At 38.9% G+C, this 19,974-nt stretch overlaps 1 protein-coding gene across 44 annotated transcripts in view; it reads right to left on the bottom strand.

Annotated features, from left to right (window-relative positions):
• Nucleotides 1-19,974, bottom strand: part of PTPRD (protein tyrosine phosphatase receptor type D) — a 2,170,985-nt gene that overhangs the window by 144,465 nt on the left and 2,006,546 nt on the right. For all 44 annotated transcript variants that reach the window (XM_053204229.1, XM_053204230.1, XM_053204243.1 and 41 more), the window contains 2 exons: nucleotides 19,066-19,325; nucleotides 586-676 (listed from right to left, as the gene is read on the bottom strand). In XM_053204229.1, the coding sequence (XP_053060204.1) occupies nucleotides 586-676; nucleotides 19,066-19,325 (351 nt within the window). The remainder of the gene's footprint in view (nucleotides 1-585; nucleotides 677-19,065; nucleotides 19,326-19,974) is intronic.

The following is a 19,974-nucleotide window of genomic DNA, read 5'->3' as shown; positions in this document are numbered from 1 at the left end:
TTTGTTCTATATTTCTTGCTTGGCTCAAAATTTTATGATGTGTTTTGTTTGTCCCTGCAGTTACATGCATTTTTGATTCTGAAATTCTACAAAATATAGAATAAGGCAAACATGTGCTAACCAGCACAATTCTGTGAGAAACTGGTGAAGAACGCGTAGTAGGTTGAATGTTGAACTCTGGTGCAAATTGCGACTTAGCATTTGTAATAGCTTCAGCTACTACTATACTAATGAAGCAGACCTTGGAATCGATAACGATGATGATTACGTCTTTGCTGACAATTCACTTCACCTTTTACACCTTGCATCATGTTTTACAAGGGACAAGGGGCAAAATATTAAAGCCAACAAAGATTAGACAGGTTGTAAGCTTTATTTCAGCTAAATGTCTTTTAATTAAAGCAAAATGTTCTTTCCTGGGATTGCTGGAGGTTATCAGACCCACAGCACTGAACCTTCCAGCCAACCAGCTGACCAGCCAGCCATACAAAAGCACCTGGATTAGACTTGCTTCCATATAGAGGAAGAGGATGTTTAATAAATTAAATAACTAATGAAGGACACAGCCAACAAACACATAGTTACCTCATCTAATTCCATTTCATCTGGACTCTCCCATGGCTTGATAAATTTCCCACGAGATTTCTTCAAAGGCACAATTATTATGTAGTAACCTCTGCACAAGAATGGGCAGACAAAAATAAGGTTAGTTCAAAGGGAAAAGAAAATGGACAATGAAGGGAAATTATGGATATGGAGTGACTTGTCCATCAATGAGAAATAACCACCTGTTTGTTCAATTTTAAAAACAACATGGGTAGACATTTATGCATGACTTCAATGCTCTTGTATGGTACTATCACCATGGTTGACTACTCTTTATTAGGTATCATAAACAGAGCAGAAACAGTTTGTTAGGACCCTGGTGCTGGACACATGCGAGGCTGGTATACTGAAATCCAGCATCACAAGCTGCTGAACCAAGTATTTTCTATGAGTCTACAATTTATAAGAGGAATTATTTTTAAAGAAAATGTATAATAAAAATTACTTTTAGTTCATACAAATGCCTAGATGATGATGACAATGATTTTGTTTATATAACCCTCAAATACTTTTTATTTGGCTGAGGAAAGCCAAAAAAGCATAAAATGCTTAAAAGCATAAAAATGACCCATAATTTCACAACAGTTATATAAGGATGTAATTGTTTTCTACCCATCAAATTGCAAACCTTAAGGTAAATACTGAAGAAATTTGGAGGCATCACTACTCGGCCCTCACGACAGATCTCAAAAAAACATGTACAAGGAAGACAAAAGTAACTGACTACTCACATTAAGAATAGTCAACCAAAATTTAAGTAATATGTAATGGTACCTGTTCACAAATAGATATGGGCTATTTGAAAGGTTGTTTTTTAATTTCCACAAAATGTGTACCTTGCTCTGGTATTCATGGTTAGTGACTCTGATTATACTGATCTCTGGCAGTAACCATACAAGAACATAGGTATGTAATAATAGCTAACACATCAATTATTTCCTACTACTCAAGTATTTCATCAAATGTATAATCTAGTTTTGACCTCTCAAAAATTGTATAAGGACAGGTAACAAACAAAAAGATAAATCCAGAGAGATTAAATTATGACCCAAGTGAAAACATTAAGGGGATACAAACCTATATATATCTTAACCTTGGCAATAGTCTGGCTCTTTCTTTCATTTACTTTGTCTTATAAAGTACTTTTTAAGGACTCCATTATTTTGTGGAGATTCATTGTGAAAATTAACATGCACACACACTTTTATTTTTTTATTTTAAAAAATGTATTTATTTTTAGAGAGAAAGAGAGCACACAAACAAGGGAGAGGCTGAGAGAGAGGGAGAAAGAGAATCCTAAGCAGGCTCCACACTGTCAGTGCAGAGCCTGACATGGGGCTCGATCCCACAAACTGTGAGATTATGACCTGAGCCGAAACCGAGAGTTTGATGCTTAACTGACTGAGCCACCCAGGTGCAGCTATACATACACACACTTTTAGAAGAGAAGGCTGCCACACAGAGAAAGGGACTGAAGGATAGGCACTACCAGCCTTGCATTACATTATATCACAGAGACCAACAGTATGCTCAGGAAGGCCTCTTTCTACTTGTATCAAAACAAAACCTGCAATAAACTCCGTAAAACCCTGTGATAACTCTGTTTCTGTAAACACAGGCTAGGGCTGCACTGTCCAACAGGGTAGCCGCTAGCTCTCTGTGGCTATCGAGTACCTGAAACGTGGCTAATCTGAGCTGAAATGTGTTCAAAGTGTAAAAGACATGGGATTTTGAAGATTTAGTGTGAAAAATAAATGTAAAATATCACAGCAATAAAATTTTAATAGTGACCGTATGTTAAATTATATTCTTGACATGTTACGTAAATAAAATATGTTATTAAAATTATTTTTACCCATTTCTTTGTACTTTTTGCTATAGTTGCTAGAAGATTTAAAATTTCAGGTGTGGCTTTCATAATACTGAACGGTGCTATTTTAGAGTGTTTTGGTAAAGAATGTGGCATCTGGAATATCTGGCCCAGAATTTAAGCTCTGTCACTAATTTGCTGTGTGATCTTGAGCTGATCATTTAACATCCCTGAATTTCAATTGTATACTCTGAAAAAGGAGAGCCCAGTATGTGGTATGGCACCAAGCTGATGCAAGCTGCTATTGTTAGTATGGACCATCATGGTGGGAGAGATGCATCTGAACGATGTTATTCAGTGGAACTCAGTGACATTCCCTGAGACGCAAGTTAAAGAACTTGTCATTTTTTTCTCTCCCTAATCAAGAATTCAGGTCACATCAGACAACTATGGTGCTCTCAGCAACTCATCAGCAGTCTCCCAGAATCACATCACCTAGACAATCATTTTCTTTCCTACCAATAATCGTGATGATCCAGGAGGGGGAGAAGGAAGAGCTGGAGTGTAAGAGAAGCCAGTATCTTATACTTTATGATCCAGAGTAAGCTTCCTCCCCTTCCCATCCTCCCACCACCTGAAGGATTTGCCAAACAAGTTCATCATGTTAAATGAGCCTGGAGAAGAATGACAGGGGCTGCAAGTGAGCGTACAAAATCACACTGCAGATGTACTTGATAAACACACTCATCAGAGAACATCTTGCTTTTCAATACCAATTGCACTAAGTCAGGACAGTTTCTCTTCACCTAAAGTAATGATACTACACCTTATCAAAGAGTTCCCATTGTCACCATTCAGAATCCTAAAAATCAAGTTTAAGATGATGAATTCTATTAATTGTTATCCTGGTTTCATACTTGAATTGGTATTCTTGTACACAAAAATAGAATCCGCTCTTTTCTTCTGCCAGTGTTGTCCCAACTATGTGTTTAACTTGGGGCTGGGATAAGAAGTGAACAGCCTCCCCTATAGCAAGTAATTAACAGTGTGGCTGGATATGCATGGACTTTTCTGTCTTCTGATGTCCAAAGCGTTCACCTAGAGCAGTAAAGGTGGAATAAATTGAAATAAATGTGGCCTAGGGAGTTTGGAACTTCATATTATAAGAAAGTCTTGCCTGGGACTAAATCCACACATTTCAGCTGTGTTCTCTGCCACTATGGCTTTGTAAACACCCATATGTCTTTGCCTTGCCTGAAACCTGGTTTTCCCCTGACAATCCTGCTTCCCTCGCAGGCTTCTCATGTGGTGGCCGTTTATTCATGCTCCTCTTCCACCCATGAACCTCAGATGTAGGGCCTAGGGTTTCCCTCCTGGCTCACTGGTGCTTATTACAGGCATTTTCTCCTCCACTCTTTAGCTAAAAAAAAAAGCAAGTAAAAAGACAAGCGCCTCTTTTTTTTTTTTTTTTTGAAGCTCATATATTTCAGCTACATTATGCTCTTCTCTCACTGATTTTTGCCATTTACGAAACTCTTCAGAATCCCCTTTCTTTCCCCTGTATTTCTTTTTTCTCTGTCTCCCTGACAGCCAGGCTCAATAGTCTTTCTTCTCTCCCATGTTCTGCCATCATTCTGGGTGATTTCAAGCTCCAAAGGGCTGACCCATGCACCACCCAGGGTTCTCAGACCTTTGACTCTTTTTCTCAAGAACCCACATCTTCCACTCTATATTAGCTAAAACCTGCAATTGCTCTTGTCTGTGCCTGAACCTAAGGAGCAGCATACAGCTTGAGAAATAATTCACAGGGGAGAATGATTCCATAAATTCATATTCAGCGAACTCAGGCCTTCAGTGCTGCCTGGCCATTCCACCCAAACCCCTCTAAATAGCCTCATCCTTTTATTTTGTACAAGGTTTTTAAACTTTCTCCCTTGGCCTCAAACCTTTGACATTCTTACCTCCCCACTAGAAGATGGTCTTATATCTAAATAAAGAGAAAATATAAACATTCAGACTAAAATTCTCTCATCTTCCATGTACCGAACTACAAGGCTACCCACATCTGACCGTAAACCATAATCTGTCCTTTGGGCACAGTAGATGGCATAGCTCCATTTGTTAAGACCAATCACTTTCTTGAATTGGTTCCCATTTTCCAGTGTCTTAGAAAGTTGACTATATGTTGTACCCCTTCTCTCTCTCATGTATCAACTTCTCCCTGCCTTTTGGATTCCATTAGCTTCCAACCCTGTATAAATAGCTGCCATTGAAAAAACCAACCACATTCCACTCTAGTCAACTCTCTCGCTGTCCTACCCTCACTGCCCAAATTCTGAGGAGACCTGTGTTCTCCATTACCTTGTCTTCCATTCAGTCTCCAGCCAACTGTATTCTAGCTCCTGCCTCATTAGCCTATCTCATTGTCCATATTGTCCATGTCAGGGTCCTCAGTGACCTTGGTAGAACTGCATCAAAAGGAGAGTTCTTAACTTTTGTCCTAGGCGGTCTCTTAGCAGAATCTGTAAATGTTAACAAGACCCTCCATGAAACCTCAGCCATTTCTCTGTATCCAGCTCTCCTGGTTTTCTGCTTACATCTCTCACCACATTAACCTTATTTCCTCAACAGGATTTATTATCCACTACCCAGCTTATTAAATAATGGAATCCTTCAAGATCTAGTCAAGGATTTCTCTTTACTCCCCTTCTTCCTACATGTCTCATTCTAGCTCAGTGCATCAGTTATGACCTAGATGCAAATTATCTGCAGATTCTTCTCTTCATCTCAGAATGCTCCTCTGACTCCACAGGTTTATCCAATTCCAACTCCATGTCTCCATTTCTATGTCACAAAACTACCTCAAATTTACTGGGGTTAAAACAAAACAAAGAATATATCTCCAAAATAAACCTTCTACCATTGCACCACACGCCATTTGCTATAACCCTAGGTGTTATCATTGACAATTTGCTTTAACGCTTTCCCTCTCTCATATTCAATATGCCACCAAGTCCTATTACTTCCATACTCTATCTATAGTACATTCAATTCTTCCTATCTCTGCAGCCACCATTCCAGCCTCCTATCATTGTCTCATGCTTGGATTACTATCTTGGTCTCCTGACTTTCTTTCATCTTTGAATTTAACCCCCTTTAGTCCAGACTCTGAAATTTATACTTTGCAATAGACAACTGATTGTACCACTACTATTTTTAAAACATTCCAATGGATTCTCATTGGAAAGGATAGGATATTCTCATAGGATAAAGGCCACACAGTATTACAAGACTCAGCTGAATCTTGACTAAATACATCTCTCCACACCCTCTGAGTTAAACCCTGATTCAGTTTCTTGAACTTACTCTGGTCTATTCTGTTGTGAAACCCTTGATCATTCTTGATCACTGATCTAGGAAAACAGAATTGCCTAGAACCTTCTGTCACTTACACAAGTCCAAAGTTAACTCCTCTCTTTCTTCAAATAGCAACTTACTTTTTATTTTCTAATAAAAACCTTTTCTGACCTCTCTGATTAGATGATTAGATCAATTACCCTATTGTATTTCTTATACTATTTAAGACATGTATATTAGAAATGTATTGGGGCGCCTGGGTGGCTCTGTTGGTTGGGCATCCAACTTCGGCTTAGGTCATGATCTCGCGGTTCGTGGGTTCGAGCCCCGCGTCGGGCTCTGTGTTGACAGCTCAGAGCCTGGAGCCTGCTTCGGATTCTGTGCCTCCCTCTCTCTCTGACCCTCCCCCGTTCATGCTCTGTCTCTCTCTGTCTCAAAATAAATAAAAGTTAAAAAAAATTTTTTTAAAAAGAAATGTATTGCTAAAGCAAATGTACATATAACCTCCCTGAAATGTTTTTCATCTTTGCCATTTTATCACTAATTTCTTTTGCCACTGAAAAGTGTAAGTGGGTGGGATAGGTGGCTCTTGGGAACTTATATGTCTCTAAATCAGTCAGTCAAACACATTCAGGGCCCTTCTCTTCCATTAGAACTTCCAACGCTCACGGCACCTGAGTGCTCAGTTGGTTAAGCCTCTGACTCTGGATCTCAGCTCAGGCCGTGATGGTTTCTAAGATCAAGCCCCATGCCAGGCTCCATGCAGACAGCATAGAGACAGCTTGGGATTCTCTCTTTCCCTCTCTCTCTGTCCCATTCCACTCACACGCTCTCTTTATCTCTCTCTCAAAATAAATAAACTTTAAAAACAAAACAACAAAAAAAGAACTTCCAACTCTCAATCTCAATACATCATTTTTTCCTTTCTCCAAACCAGCAATGACATAGCCAAATGCTGTTTATAGAAAATGGTTCTTACTGCAAAAGTTTTTTTTTTCTTCACCAATGTAGTAGTGATCCTTGTTCTAATATCATGGGATAATACGGGGGAAAAAGATGATTCAGATAGGAGAAGTGAAATGGAGAGCTAAAATGTACCCTGCAAATTCAAATCAAGCATATCATATGATCTGAAAGAACCTGCTTGAAATGGAAAAAAAAAATTTTGGATATAGATCAGCTTATTATATATGTATAAAATTAAAGTTTATACTATGTTTTGCCAATTTAAGTCAAGCTTGGAGGTGTAAGCTCAAAACACATTTTTTTTGGACATAGACTTTAACTATTAAACTAGTAGAAAAATAAATAACTTCAGAATCAATATATCTGCAAATGCCCTGATTACTTATAAAGTAAGCTGTGTTTTCCCAGTATATTAGATTTAATTAGATAAGTTAAATCTAACCTTCAGAATTTTAATTATATTAAGTAAAGTTTTACTAATTTTATTTAATATGTTATCACCAAGGGGCCCAGCTCCATATAATTATTTGGGAACGCAAGCTCTGTTCTTTGTGGTAGTCCCACTTCAAATTCAGCCAGGCTTTTTTTATTAGCAGAATATATTAGCATTCTCAAACTCATTATTTAACTAGGAGGTCAAAATCTGTCTCAGAATTTAATGATGAATGTCATTCCTTAAATAATTATGTATATATATATATACACATACACACATATGTATGTGTATACGTATATGTATAATCTACCATGGTTATTTGGGCATATATTGTTTAAATCAAATTAATTTACCATAGAAAAACCAAAGCAGGTTGAATGATCTTTCCAGACTCTATGTTTAAATTAAGGTTTTCAATCATTTCAGCTAGTTGTCAGACAAGTTAAAGTTCCTTAATTACCTCAAGCCTCATTTTCCTTTTTTGTAAAATGGTGGAAGATAATGCTGACCTCTGGGAAGCCTCTCCCTTTACCTTTTATCTAAATTGTCATGGCAAACTACTGATTTTATTGTTCCATAACACACATTTCCATTATCTATGACCAGGCACATGTGTCTGGTTCTAAGCTTTGTGTCTGGTTTGTCCTTGAGTTCTTAATTATTTATCAATTGCCCTAGGGGGAAAAATGTCCTGGTCTGACCAATAAATTCAATGTGCATGGTTCAACATGTGGGCTTGGAGCTAGGCTGCCTGGGTTCAAATCTTTCCTCCCCGTTTATGCTCTTATGTGGCCAGGGCAAGTTAGTAAACCTCATAACTTCCTCAGCTATAAAAAGAGAAGCAGCCTTCTTGTGAAGATTCCACCAGTTAATGTGTGTAGTGCCCTTGCACAGCAACTATCAAGCCCCCTGTCACTTTTATAACTGTTCTTAGTATCAACTTTATGATTGTGGCCAGGGGACTTAGTATCCCTAAGCTTCACTTTACTCACCTGTAAATGAGGAGAATACCTACCTCACAGGGTTTTGTGACTTAAAGAAAACATTCAAATGTCTTTGGTAAACTGTAAAGCACTATACACATTTAAGTCTTTACCACTGCAGTTGACAACTGTGTAATAAATTATTTTTCATTAAATAGTAAGCAGACTATAATATAAATACATTAAACTAGTAATGGTGTACATGTTTTATGAAGCACCTTTATAAGCCATGCTTCCAAAAATATCTTCTTTAGAAGAAGAAAAAGTAGGCCAACCTGAAAGCCAAATTAGTAAGACCAAAGACATTTAACGTTTCATAAAATGCTCTTATTTGTTTCTGTTTTTCATAAATATAAAATGATTACTATGAAACTAACTTACATTCAGTAACTTCTGGCAGCTTATGTCTTAGTGAAATTTGTGTGGTGCATTTTCCCTTACCATCCAGAGTACAATCCTTCTCTATAAAGTCAGTGAAGTTCCCTCTGTCACTACAACTTGCTTCAGGAGAATGATGGAGTTGCTAGATTTTTGACTGGCATTCTGCCCCCTAAGCATCTATCCAAGTAGAAGGTTGAAACACCCCAGACTCTTGGTATCAGAACCTGCAGGACCTACAGGTCTATTTCATAAGAAATTTAGCCTTTCCCTGAGGGAGCTCCCCACTTCTCCAGGCAAAAACCAAGTAAGAAAGAATGCAGGGGCAATGAGCCACAACTGTGTTATATTTACAAGAGACAGATTTGTTTCTGGGTGGTGAGAAGTTGGGGGTAGGGATCAAGACTTCCAAGTGAGGTTGGCCAGAAATGAGAAAATCATGGTTTCTGTTGATAAAACAGTCTTTCAATCACCAAAACTGCATTTCACCAGAAAACAAATTGGAAGTATTTTTCTAAATAACTTTCACCTAAATGAAAGTTAGAACCCCAGCCCACAGCTCTGGTATCAATCCTGTTTCCTCTTCTCATATCTCCCATGGCATACTGAACAAAAAGCCACATTCCTTTCTCATTGCATAACTTGCCAACTGCTGCAAGCAGCACAGCATGGCACACAGCTGCCTGTGATAATGGGCTGTGCCACATGAACACTGGACGGGTAACTGTGTTATCCTTTGAAAAAATCCAATGTGTGTAGGTTGTTTAGTGTTGTTTTTTGCTTGTTTGTTTTTCTAACAGGAGATTTGCGTTTGATTTCTTGTTGTTCTGACACTTTCCCCATGCTTTCCTAGTTTGTCTTTTGCTCTTTTTCCCAGAGAAACTAGAATATATTTCTGGGAATCTTTAATTCATTTCTAGAACACATCCCCACCCCCAAATCATTTTCTTTCTTTTTATGTATCATTGTCTCTTCTCTTTGTTACCAAAGTTTTATCTGTTTTCCCCAGCTCCCATTTCAAATATAGGAGGAGGAAGTATATAAATTAAACAGAGAGAAAAATTGAAGCTAAAGAAAAGCAGTGAAAGATAGACTATATTCTGCAATATTCTCAACTCATTCAGAAATTGGAAAATGAACCAGAGATCTACCATCAAAGGACAAAAATACCATTTCTCAATAACGTCTAACACAATCTTCCAAGCCAATTTGGTAAACAGCCACTAGAGTTTTTTTTTTTTTTAAGTCTTGCAAACTAATAACAAATACTACAAATTATACTATACTATTTTCATCTTTCAATTGCTCTTTCCCTGAATAGACAGTTCATGTTTTTGAATGGATCAAATTTATACTCTGTATCTTCCCCCTGTTCTTTCATTGTTTGCAACTATTTTACCTTTTCTAAATCTTTCCCATCCTCCAGGACTCAGATTAAATACCAGGTCCTTCTAGATGTCTCCCCTGATACCCAAGTTGGGCTGGAACTCTGGCAATACTGACTCTATTATATTCACATGATTTTTTAAAAATCTGTTCTGCCATATTATCTCAGTCATGTTTCTGTTTTCCAGACCTGGCACTGGCAATACACTACGTATAGAACACATGTTTGTTGGATGCACATGGAATGTTCTAGTGGATGGGTAAGAGGTGGACAAATGACAAGTGCTTGTCTTTCTCTTGCTTCTGCAGTGTCACATATGCTGTCTTCTGCCTGAAACAGTGTCTCCTCAACCCCACTCCCATGGACCGAATAGGCTCCTGTCATTCTTTAAACCTCAGTTTCAATGTCACTTTCTCTGGGAACCTTCCCTGAGCTACTAACCTGGGGTTGGGAGCTCCTCCTTTGGCCTCCCTGATCCATCTCATCTTGGTATCCTAAAACTCCACTTTAACTGAATCTACTTGCCCAAATTCCCCAATTAACTATGTTTTGTCAGAGCAGTGAGAAAGTCAGCATTATCTCTCCTAAATCCCTGAAACATTGCCTGGCACTAGGGTGGGAGATTTTTAAAAGATCCATAGATTAAACAAAAATGGATAAACATAATCTCACTTTCATATTCAATTTTGTTGAGATAAAAATTATACTTATATTCCATTATCATTTCCAGTTTTCTGAATGATAGAAAAAGAGGGTGGATGAAAAACAGGAGATCTTATTTCTCAGTGAATTTATTTTAGTCATAATCATTTAGAACATCCGCCATCTGGTTGAAATCCTTCAATTATTTCACCAAATAAATAAGAACAAAATGTTCCCTTTGGAAGAATTGGTTTTAGCTAAGTCTAAGTAGCCAAATATTAGATTTTCCTAAATTTCAACCATGGCTGTACATTAAAAACTTCTTGTTTATAATTGTACTTTTTTTTTTAATATATGAAATTTATTGTCAAATTGGTTTCCATACAACACCCAGTGCTCATCCCAAAAGGTGCCCTCCTCAATACCCATCACCCACCCTCCCCTCCCTCCCACCCCCAATGAACCCTCAGTTTGTTCTCAGTTTTTAACAGTCTCTTATGTTTTGGCTCTCTCCCACTCTAACCTCTTTTTTTTTTTTCCTTCCCTTCCCCCATGGGTTTCTGTTAAGTTTCTCAGGATCCACATAAGAGTGAAACCATATGGTATCTGTCTTTCTCTGTATGGCTTATTTCACTTAGCATCACTCTCTCCAGTTCCATCCACGTTGCTACAAAAGGCCATATTTCATTTTTTCTCATTGCCACGTAGTATTCCATTATGTATATAAACCACAATTTCTTTATCCATTCATCAGTTGATGGACATTTAGGCTCTTTCCATAATTTGGCTATTGTTGAGAGTGCTGCTATGAACACTGGGGTACAAGTGCCCTATGCATCAGCACTCCTATATCCCTTGGATAAATTCATAGCAGTGCTACTGCTGGGTCATAGGGTAGGTCTATTTTTAATTTTCTGAGGAACCTCCACACTGCTTTCCGGAGTGGCTGCACCAATTTGCATTCCCACCAACAGTGCAAGAGGGTTCCCGTTTCTCCACATCCTCTCCAGCATCTATAGTCTCCTGATTTGTTCATTTTGGCCACTCTGACTGGCGTGAGGTGATATCCTGAGTGGGGTTTTGATTTGTATTTCCCTGATAAGGAGCGACATTGAACATCTTTTCATGTGCCTGTTGGCCATCCGGATGTCTTCTTTAGAGAAGTGTCTTTTCATGTTTTCTGCCCATTTCTTCACTGGGTTATTTGTTTTTGGGATGTGGAGTTTGGTGAGCTCTTCATAGATTTTGGATACTAGCCCTTTGTCCGATATGTCATTTGCAAATATCTTTTCCCATTACGTTGGTTGCCTTTTAGTTTTGTTGGTTGTTTCCTTTGCTGTGCAGAAGCTTTTTATCTTCATAAGGTCCCAGTAATTCACTTTTGCTTTTAATTCCCTTGCATTTGGGGATGTGTCAAGTAAGATATTGCTACGGCTGAGGTCAGAGAGGTCTTTTCCTGCTTTCTCCTCTAAGGTTTTGATGGTTTCCTGTCTCACATTCAGGTCCTTCATCCATTTTGAGTTTATTTTTGTGAATGGTGTGAGAAAGTGGTCTAGTTTCAACCTTCTGCATGTTGCTGTCCAATTCTCCCAGCACCATTTGTTAAAGAGACTGTCTTTTTTCCATTGGATGTTCTTTCCTGCTTTGTCAAAGATGAGTTGGCCATACGTTTGTGGGTCTAGTTCTGGGGTTTCTATTCTATTCCATTGGTCTCTGTGTCTGTTTTTGTGCCAATACCATGCTGTCTTGATGATTACAGCTTCGTAGTAGAGGCTAACGTCTGGGATTGTGATGCCTCCTGCTTTGGTCTTCTTCTTCAAAATTACTTTGGCTATTCGGGGCCTTTGGTGGTTCCATATGAATTTTAGGATTGCTTGTTCTAGCTTTGAGAAGAATGCTGGTGCAATGTTGATTGGGATTGCATTGAATGTGTAGATAGCTTTGGGTAGTATTGACATTTTGACAATATTTATTCTTCCAATCCATGAGCAGGGATTGTCTTTCCATTTCTTTATATCTTCTTCAGTTACCTTCATAAGCTTTCTATAGTTTTCAGCATACAGATCTTTTACATCTTTGGTTAGATTTATTCCTAGGTATTTTATGCTTCTTGGTGCAATTATGAATGGGATCAGTTTCTTTATTTGTCTTTCTGTTGCTTCATTGTTAGTGTATAAGAATGCAACTGATTTCTGTACATTCATTTTGTATCCTGCAACTTTGCTGAATTCATGTATCAGTTCTAGCAGACTTTTGGTGGAGTCTATCGGATTTTCCATGTATAATATCATGTCATCTGCAAAAAGCAAAAGCTTGACTTCATCTTTGCCAATTTTGATGCCTTTGATTTCCTTTTGTTGTCTGATTGCTGATGCTAGAACTTCCAGCACTATGTCAAACAACAGTGGTGAGAGTGGGCATCCCTGTCGTGTTCCTGATCTCAGGGAAAAAGCTCTCAGTTTTTCCCCGTTGAGGATGATGTTAGCTGTGGGCTTTTCATAGATGGCTTTTATGATCTTTAAGTATGTTCCTTCTATCCTGACTTTCTCAAGGGTTTTTATTAAGAAAGGGTGCTGAATTTTGTCAAAGGCCTTTTCTGCATCGATTGACAGGATCATATGGTTCTTCTCTTTTTTTTTGTTAATGTGATGTATCACCTTGATTGATTTGCGAATGTTGAACTAGCCCTGCATCCCAGGAATGAATCCCACTTGATCATGGTGAATAATTCTTTGTACATGCCGTTGAATTCGATTTGCTAGTATCTTATTGAGAATTTTTGCATCCATATTCATCAGGGATATTGGCCTGTAGTTCTCTTTTTTTACTGGGTCTCTGTCTGGTTTAGGAATCAAAGTAATACTGGCTTCAAAGAATGAGTCTGGAAGGTTTCCTTCCCTTTCTATTTTTTGGAATAGCTTGAGAAGGATAGGTATTATCTCTGCTTAAAACGTCTGGTCGAACTCCCCTGGGAAGCCATCTGGTCCTGGACTCTTATTTGTTGGGAGATTTTTGATAACCGATTCAATTTCTTCACTGGTTATGGGTCTGTTCAAGCTTTCTATTTCCTCCTGATTGAGTTTTGGAAAAGTGTGGGTGTTTAGGAATTTGTCCATTTCTTCCAGGTTGTCCAATTTGTTGGCATATAATTTTTCATAGTATTCCCTGATAATTGTTTGTATCTCTGAGGGATTGGTTGTAATAATTCCATTTTCATTCATGATTTTATCTATTTGGGTCATCTCCCTTTTCTTTTTGAGAAGCCTGGCTAGAGGTTTGTCAATTTTGTTTATTTTTTCAAAAAACCAACTCTTGGTTTCGTTGATCTGTTCTACAGTTTTTTTTAGATTCTATATTGTTTATTTCTGCTCTGATCTTTATTATTTCTCTTCTTCTGCTGGTTTTAGGCTGCCTTTGCTGTTCTGCTTCTATTTCTTTTAGGTGTGCTGTTAGATTCTGTATTTGGGATTTTTCTTGTTTCTTGAGATAGGCCTGGATTGCAATGTATTTTCCTCTCAGGACTGCCTTCGCTGCGTCCCAAAGCGTTTGGATTGTTGTATTTTCATTTTCATTTGTTTCCATATATTTTTTAATTTCTTCTCTAATTGCCTGGTTGACCCACTCATTCGTTAGTAGGGTGTTCTTGAACCTCCATGCTTTTGGAGGTTTTCCAGACTTTTTCCTGGGGTTGATTTCAAGCTTCATAGCATTGTGGTCTGAAAGTATGCATGGTATAATTTCAATTCTTGTAAACTTATGAAGGGCTGTTTTGTGATCCAGTATATGATCTATCTTGGAGAATGTTCCATGTGCACTCGAGAAGAAAGTATATTCTGTTGCTTTGGGATGCAGAGTTCTAAATGTATCTGTCAAGTCCATCTGATCCAATGTATCATTCAGGGCCCTTGTTTCTTTATTGACCCTGTGTCTAGATGATCTATCCATTTCTGTAAGTGGAGTGTTAAAGTCCCCTGCAATTACCACATTCTTATCAATAAGGTTGCTTATGTTTGTGAGTAATTGTTTTATATATTTGGGGGCTCCAGTATTCGGCACATAGACATTTATAATTGTTAGCTCTTCCTGATGGATAGACCGTGTAATTATTATATAATGCCCTTCTTCATCTCTTGTTACAGCCTTTAATTTAAAGTCTAGTTTGTCTGATATAAGTATGGTTACTCCAGCTTTCTTTTGGCTTCCAGTAGCATGATAAATAGTTCTCCATCCCCTCACTCTCAATCTAAAGGTGTCCTCAGGTCTAAAATGAGTCTCTTGTAGACAGCAAATAGATGGGTCTTGTTTTTTTTATCCATTCTGATACCCTATGTCTTTTGGTTGGCGCATTTAACCCATTTACATTCAGTGTTATTATAGAAAGATACGGGTTTAGAGTCATTGTGATGTCTGTATGTTTTATGCTTGTAGTGATGTCTCTGGTGCTTTGTCTCACAGGATCCCCCTTAGGATCTCTTGTAGGGCTGGTTTAGTGGTGACAAATTCCTTCAGTTTTTGTTTGTTTGGGAAGACCTTTATCTTTCCTTCTATTCTAAATGACAGACTTGCTGGATAAAGGATTCTCGGCTACATATTTTTCCTGTTTAGCACACTGAAAATATCGTGCCAATTCTTTCTGGCCTGCCAACTTTCAAAAGAGAGATCAGTCACCAGTCTTATAGGTCTCCCTTTATTTGTGAGGGCACGTTTATCCCTAGCTACTTTCAGAATTTTCTCTTTATCCTTGTAGTTTGCCAGTTTCACTATGATATGTCGTGCAGAAGATCGATTCAAGTTATGTCTGAACGGAGTTCTCTGTACCTCTTGGATTTCAATGCCTTTTTCCTTCCCCAGTTCAGGGAAGTTCTCAGCTATAATTTCTTCAAGTACCCCTTCAGCACCTTTCCCTCTCTTCCTCCTCTGGGATACCAATTATGCATATATTATTTCTTTTTAGTGTATCACTTAGTTCTCTAATTTTCCCCTCATACTCCTGGATTTTTTTATCTCTCTTTCTCTCAGCTTCCTCTTTTTCCAGAAATTTATCTTCTAGTTCACCTATTCTCTCCTCTGCCTCTTCAATCCAAGCTGTCATTGTTTCCATTTTGTTTTGCATTTCGTTTAAAGCGCTTTTCAGCTCCTCGTGACTGTTCCTTGTTCCATTGATCTCTGTAGCAAGAGATTCTCTGCTGTCTTCTATACTGTTTTCAAGCCCAGCGATTAATTTTATGACTATTATTCTAAATTCACTTTCTTTTACATTATTTAAATCCTTTTTGATCAGTTCATTAGCTGTTGTTATTTCCTGGAGATTCTTCTGAGGGGAATTCTTCCGTTTGGTCATTTTGGATAGTCCCTGGAGTGTTGAGGACCTGCAGGGCACTTCCCCTGTGCTGTGGTGTGTAACTGGAGTTGGTGGGCGGGGCCGCAGTCAGTCCTGATGTCTGCCCCCAGCCCACCGCTGGGGCCACAGCCAGACTGGTGTGTGCCTTCTCTTCCCCTCTCCTAGGGGTGGGATTCACTGTGGGTGGCGTGGCCCGTCTGGGCTACTTGCACACTGCCAGGCTTGTGGTGCTGGGGATCTGGTGTATTAGCTGGAGTGGGTAGGCAAGGTGCACGGGGGCAGGAGGGGCAGGCTTAGCTCGCTTCTCCTTAGGCGATCCACTTCAGGAGGGGCCCTGTGGCAGCGGGAGGGAGTCAGACCCGCTGCTGGAGGTTTGGCTCCACAGAAGCACAGAGTTGGGTGTTTGCGCAGAGGGAGCAAGTTCCCTGGCAGGAACTGGTTCCCTTTGGGATTTTGGATGGGGGATGGTTGAGGGAGATGGCGCTGGCGAGCGCCTTTGTTCCCCACCAAACTGAGCTCTGTAGTCCGGGGGCTCAGCAGCTCTCCCTCCCTTTGTCCTCCAGCCTTCCTGCTTTCTGAGCAGAGCTGTTAACTTATGACCTCCCAGACGCTAAGTCGAGCTTGCTGTCGGAACCCACTCCGTCTGTCCGGCCCCTCAGCTTTTGCCAGCCAGACTCAGGGGCTCTGCTTGGCCAGCGAGCCACCCCTCCGCCCCGGCTCCCTCCCGCCAGTCCGTGCAGCGTGCACCACCTCACCGCCCTTCCTACCCTCTTCCGTGGGCCTCTCGTCTGCGCTTGGCTCTGGAGACTCCGTTCTGCTAATCCTCTGGCGGTTTTCTGGGTTATTTAGGCAGGTGTAGGTGGAATCTAAGTGATCAGCAGGACGCGTGGTGAGCCCAGCGTCCTCCTATGCCGCCATCTTCCGAGTTCTCCCTATAACTGTACTTTTTAACAGCTGATTTTTTTCAGTTATCTTCTTTAAGTTTTCTGGACCTTTGTAAATTCTTGACAGTATACACTTTCCTGAAAATTCTTTTGCCATGAACTTGCTCTGGCTTGGTTCTCCATTTAACCCTGTAACAAATCCCACTCTGTGTCCTTTACTGGCTCTTTCATCCTGAGACCTTTACTTTATTTAGCCTTTTGCTTCATGTCTTCACCTCAGTGTCTCAGTGATTCCATCTCTTTCCATGAATCCATTGCTGCTCTGTTAACAATTCTCAACTTTCTACCTATAATCATAGCGATTTCTTTAAACCCACATCTCTAACTAGATATTTCACTGATACCTCATGTAAAACATACACAAAATTGAAGTCATCAATTTCTTCCTGATTTTTCATTCTTTCGATGAATGGTGGCATCATCATTCACTTTGTCATCCAAGCTCAACTCTCATCTATGACATTTTCCTTTGATTGATCCCTCATTAAATTGGTTACCAATTCCTACTACACTACTGCTCTCATCTGCCTCTGCATCCTATTTCCCTCATCACCTTCTGATTTCAGAATCTTGTCATTTACTTAGAATCAACCAACTATGCAATGACATCCCAACACTTTTCTCTATGGTGCTCCAATCCTTCCAACATATGCCTTCAGGAGCCACCTTCCCTAAGAACTGTCCCAATTATGTCACCATATTGCTGCTAAATGTGAAGATCCCAATGGCCCATAAACTATGTTATAAATGGCTCTTCTTGACCTTCAAATCGTTTATATTGAGTTTCATCTAAACATGATCATGTGGGATAGAAGCAATGAGAAAGCAAGCAGGCAGCACAATACTCTACCATGTAGCAGGTACTCAATATATATTTCCTAAAATGGAAAAAAAGGAAACTTAGGTATTATATAAAATGGTACATGCCATTCTCCTGCATAAAAAGCTTTAATGAATTCCCACTGTCTATAGGATATAGTCCCAAGTTCTGAGTGTAACTTGACTCTTGTGTACTTCTCTCACTTCTCTTCTCTAGACCTTACAAAATAACTTCCTTCCTTCACTAATGAAGGATTTTTTTTTTGTATGTGCCCTACCTGTCCTTAAAGATTAAATGACAAACTTCCTTGACCCATTTAATTCTTGGTTAGATGCTTTTACAATAGAGTATAACTCTATCATTAGCATGTATTATGTCTGTCTGTTTCTGGGTATCCCCCACTCTATGCTAGTTCTTTTTTTTTTTAAATTTTTTAATGTTTGTTTACTTTTGAGAGACTCAGCATGAGCAGGTTAGGTGCAGAGAGAGAGGGAGGCACAGAATCAGAAACAGGTTCTGGGATCTGAGCTGTCAGCATGGAGCCCGACGTGGGGCTCGAACCCACTAACCATGCGATCGTGACCTGAGCCCAAGTTGGACACCAACCAACTGAGCCACCAATGCACGTCTATGTTCGTTCTTTGAAAACAGAGATCACATCTTCTTTTGTTCTCCAGGGCCAACCTCAATACTCATACTTAATAGATAGCAGTGAAAATATTTTTTTTTCTTCTATTGGCTACAACCAGCTAGCTATACTGGTTATAAAATGCACTGGCTGCAATCAACTAGCTATATACAACCAGTAAATACCACTTTATTGACTAGATTTATTTTTTCAATTCAGGCCCATTGACCTCAACACTGTGCTCCATCTAAAACAGAAAACTTGCATTTTTAAATTTTGTTTTTCCAATGTCGTTCTGAACATTGACTTTTGAAATATTTCCTTTCAGCACACATCTAAAACAACAGTGTCATATATCAGTGCTATCTCATTTCCCAAAATGTCTTTAAGTTTCATACTCTATTCTAAGACTTCCTCGCTATTCTATTTGCCAAATACCAGAGTTATTCAACTATTCACCTTACTCTGTATTCTATGACATAAATTCCTTTTTATAGCAAGGACCATACTCTATTTGTCCATCTCTCCTAAGTGACATCATTCCTGAGACATTAAGAAAAAATGCTCAATGTTAAATTAATGAGAATTTGTGTTACAATAAACATGAGAACATGGTGCAACAAAACTTGAATATAACTGAGATCTTTCACAGAAGGATCTTTTACTCTACCAGCAATAGATTCTTTTATAACCTCTATAATACTGAGGTTGAGTTTTCTCACTTCCTTACTTTTCTATCCTTCAGCTCAGCCCTTCAGTCAACTTACTTTATATTCTCATTGGCGGGTACTTCAGGCAGTTGCACAGTGATCATGCCATCTAGATTGGTCTTCCCAATGAAGGCAGGCTTGGTACGAAGTACATCTGGTGCAGTCTTTGCTGTTACCCTATGTTGCAGCCCACCAGCACTGTTTCCACGATTTGTCAGCACAAATGAATATGACTTCTCAGGCTTTAGGTTGACAATTAACTTCTGTGTAGCTCGGCCATCCACTTCTTCCACCATTTTCCCATCATCATAAAGAATCTAGAGACATACAACCAGTCAGGGAGATTTGCTTCTCAGAGAGGCAATGTAGGTTTTCGTAACTAATGTGTACTTGTTTACAGAACACATGTATCAGGTCAATTTCAATTTGGGGAAATTCCTAAGCTTAGAAGCGTTCATAAATTCTAGAGGTTGTATCAATTTTTCTTTTGGTTCTCACTTCATAATTATATAATGGTTCCAAGTATATCAAAAATACACAAAAATGTACAATATTTTCAATATTTGACCTGCTGGTTGCATATAATCTTAATGGAAAATAGGCACATATGCTATAGATATTCAAGGTATTATTCACATCACTCTTTTTTCTAAATATTTCTAGTCCTGTTCCTAAGTATATTTTTGTTTTCAAAAGTGTTCCTCTATTCTCTGCATTTCATAGACTTGTACTTTTTGTTAACATCTCTCAGTATCTCTCAATTGCAAATTAGAGTTTAAAACTTACAAAGAATTCAGGCCAATAAACAAATTTTTAAAATCCCAGGATACTGTATTATAAAGAGATAGAAACCATGTAAATTTCAGTGTCTGGTAGGAAACAAAAGCACTAGCTTAGATGTAAAACACTTATCTTGGAACTATAAGATGACTGACAAGTAATGCCACCCCTAGGTGGCTCCTGCTT

Source organism: Acinonyx jubatus, chromosome D4, assembly GCF_027475565.1.
Source record: "Acinonyx jubatus isolate Ajub_Pintada_27869175 chromosome D4, VMU_Ajub_asm_v1.0, whole genome shotgun sequence".
NCBI lineage: Eukaryota > Metazoa > Chordata > Mammalia > Carnivora > Felidae > Acinonyx > Acinonyx jubatus.
The sequence above is the reverse complement of the archived record's forward strand: the minus strand, read 5'-3'. Positions and strand labels throughout refer to the sequence as shown.